We start from the raw sequence: 2,281 nt of genomic DNA on the forward strand, positions 1-2,281 counted from the left end.
TAGAAAAATTACAAAGCATGAACATTGAGAAGCGTGACATAATGCAAGTCATGAAAGTATTTCAAACAGATGAGAGCCTGACTATAGTATTTATGAGCTTGATTGATAAAGAATTCATGTGTGATTTGGTTTTTGGAAATATTGGTCATGATCCGCCTCCACCACTTTAAGATGGCGTGCTTAGATAATTCAACAAACATATGTAAAAGTATGATATCTATGTTGGATTAAATTGCTACTTTCTTGTAATAGAGATTTTTTTTGTTTATTTATTTATTTATTTTTACTTTCGTTCTTTTGTTCCTTGCCGGACATAATCTCTTCAATGTTTTATTTCATTATCTCATAATTATTTTTCATTGGAATGAAAAATAATTAATTCTTGTATACAAGTTTAAATCTAAATCGGTGAGGCTGTTTTCGCTATTGTTATAAATTTTATTATTTTTATATAACATTATCGTGAAAATATAACTTCTTCAAAAAAACATAATCGGAGATGTTACTCAATATTATTTAATTGTGAAGGGACAGTTGTTTAGTTCATCAAAAAATTGTTTGACTAATTGTTATGAAAAAAATGACAATTTCCTTGGAAAAATGGATAATTTCCATAGAAAATAATGGCTATTAAACAACCGAGGTTTAAACATGATTATTTCCATGGAAAATAATGGCCATCTAACACTAAAAGATGAAAAAAAAAAGGCAATATTTTATATATAGAAAATTAACTCAATCAAACACCAATAATTAACGAATTCCATATAAAAAATTTCTAGACAATTGAATCACTTAGAAAATATTTTCTTTTTATGTAAATTTTATTCTCACAATCAAATGTACTCTTAGTCAAACATGCTTTATTTAAAAGTACTTTTGAAATAAAAAGTTCAAAAGCAAAAGCAGGAAAAAAAAAAAAGTAAAAGTCATAATAAGTTAGACTTAGGCCTTGTTTGAGTCACATTATTATCAAAAAATGCATTTTTGAGTAGTGTATGGATGAGAAATATATGTCAAAAAATAAAGAAAAGTCATAAATTTACGTGTAATATTATTTTATTGAAAAATGTGTGATTGAAACGAGATTAAACCTTTGCTGAAAAATGCATCTCGATAAAAAAATGGGACTCAAACAAGAGCTTAATAAAACTTGAAAAGGATAAGTTTGTAAATTTTGGAAGTACGTGGGTGTGTAGTGTCATGATCGATCTTGTATTTGTCATTTTCCTCGTTTGCATCATTAAAACTGGAACACGCATTTGCAACTTGCAAGCTTTATACATACATAGTAGAAACGACACAAATCCTCTTTAATTTCATTTAATGCCTCTCCGTTCTCGTTTCCTCGGCGGCGTAAACGGGTCGCCGTCGCCGCAAGCACTGCCGTCCAAGGAGTCACCTCCACCAATCGAATCTCTCAACTCAGATTACATAATCATACTTGCGGCTCTACTCTGCGCAGTCATCTGCGTTCTTGGCCTTGCCATCGTGGTCCGCTGCGACTGGATCCGCCGCATCACCAGCAGAGCCGCCGCCGCCCTGCCAGCCCCATCCACGCCTGCGAACAAAGGACTCAAAAAGAAGGTCCTGAAGTCCATACCGAAGCTAATCTACGGTGAGGATGAGGAAGCCGAGAAGCTGTCTGACTGCGCCATTTGCCTGGCGGAGTTCGCCGCCGGAGAAGAGGTCCGCGTGCTTCCACAGTGCGGCCATGGCTTCCATGTCGAATGCGTTGACACTTGGCTAGGTTCCCACTCCTCCTGCCCCTCTTGCCGCCAGATTTTGGCCGTCAACCGATGTCAGAAATGCGGAAATTTGCCGGCCACCACCACTACCTCCTCCGCTGCAACCAACTACAGAGCTCAGCCACAGCCTCAGCCAGTATCCAGACCAATAGACCATTTTACTACGGTTTTCCTTTAATCAAATCTTAATTATCTTAATTATTCAATACTCTATACATTAGCAGGTTCCATGAATGAATTAATTAAGGATTAGCAAAAGAAGAAGTTCAATTCCCGTTCTCTATGTATCTATGCCGTAGCGTGTTCGGAAGAAAAAAGATACCAATTACTTCACTTTCTCCATAAACCCTAATTCTATTAATCTCTTTTCATCAATTTCTATTTAAGGAGTTCATTAGATCACTTTAAACCTTTCCAAGAAATAATTGCTTAATGGGTTGCTCATTGCGGACTTTTTCCTTTATTATTGAGTGACTTTAGTAATGTAGAAGCTTGTGGGAGAGGGGGTGGGGGGGGGGTTTGGGGTTGAGGAA

At 36.2% G+C, this 2,281-nt stretch overlaps 1 protein-coding gene across 1 annotated transcript; it reads left to right on the forward strand.

Moving 5' to 3' along the window:
- Positions 1 to 1,266: 1,266 nt before the first annotated feature.
- On the forward strand, positions 1,267 to 2,123 carry LOC111373794 (RING-H2 finger protein ATL8-like). The gene has a single exon (XM_022996354.1). The coding sequence runs from the start codon at positions 1,327 to 1,329 to the stop codon at positions 1,924 to 1,926; it is 600 nt and encodes a 199-aa protein (XP_022852122.1). The 5' UTR covers positions 1,267 to 1,326; the 3' UTR covers positions 1,927 to 2,123.
- Positions 2,124 to 2,281: the final 158 nt, after the last annotated feature.

Source organism: Olea europaea, unplaced genomic scaffold (genome assembly GCF_002742605.1).
Source record: "Olea europaea var. sylvestris unplaced genomic scaffold, O_europaea_v1 scaffold1165, whole genome shotgun sequence".
NCBI classification, from domain to species: domain Eukaryota; kingdom Viridiplantae; phylum Streptophyta; class Magnoliopsida; order Lamiales; family Oleaceae; genus Olea; species Olea europaea.

Bases quoted from the DNA above. Each gene is read 5' to 3' on its own strand.
- LOC111373794 (XM_022996354.1), top strand. From the start codon at position 1,327: ATGCCTCTCCGTTCTCGTTTCCTCGGCGGCGTAAACGGGTCGCCGTCG.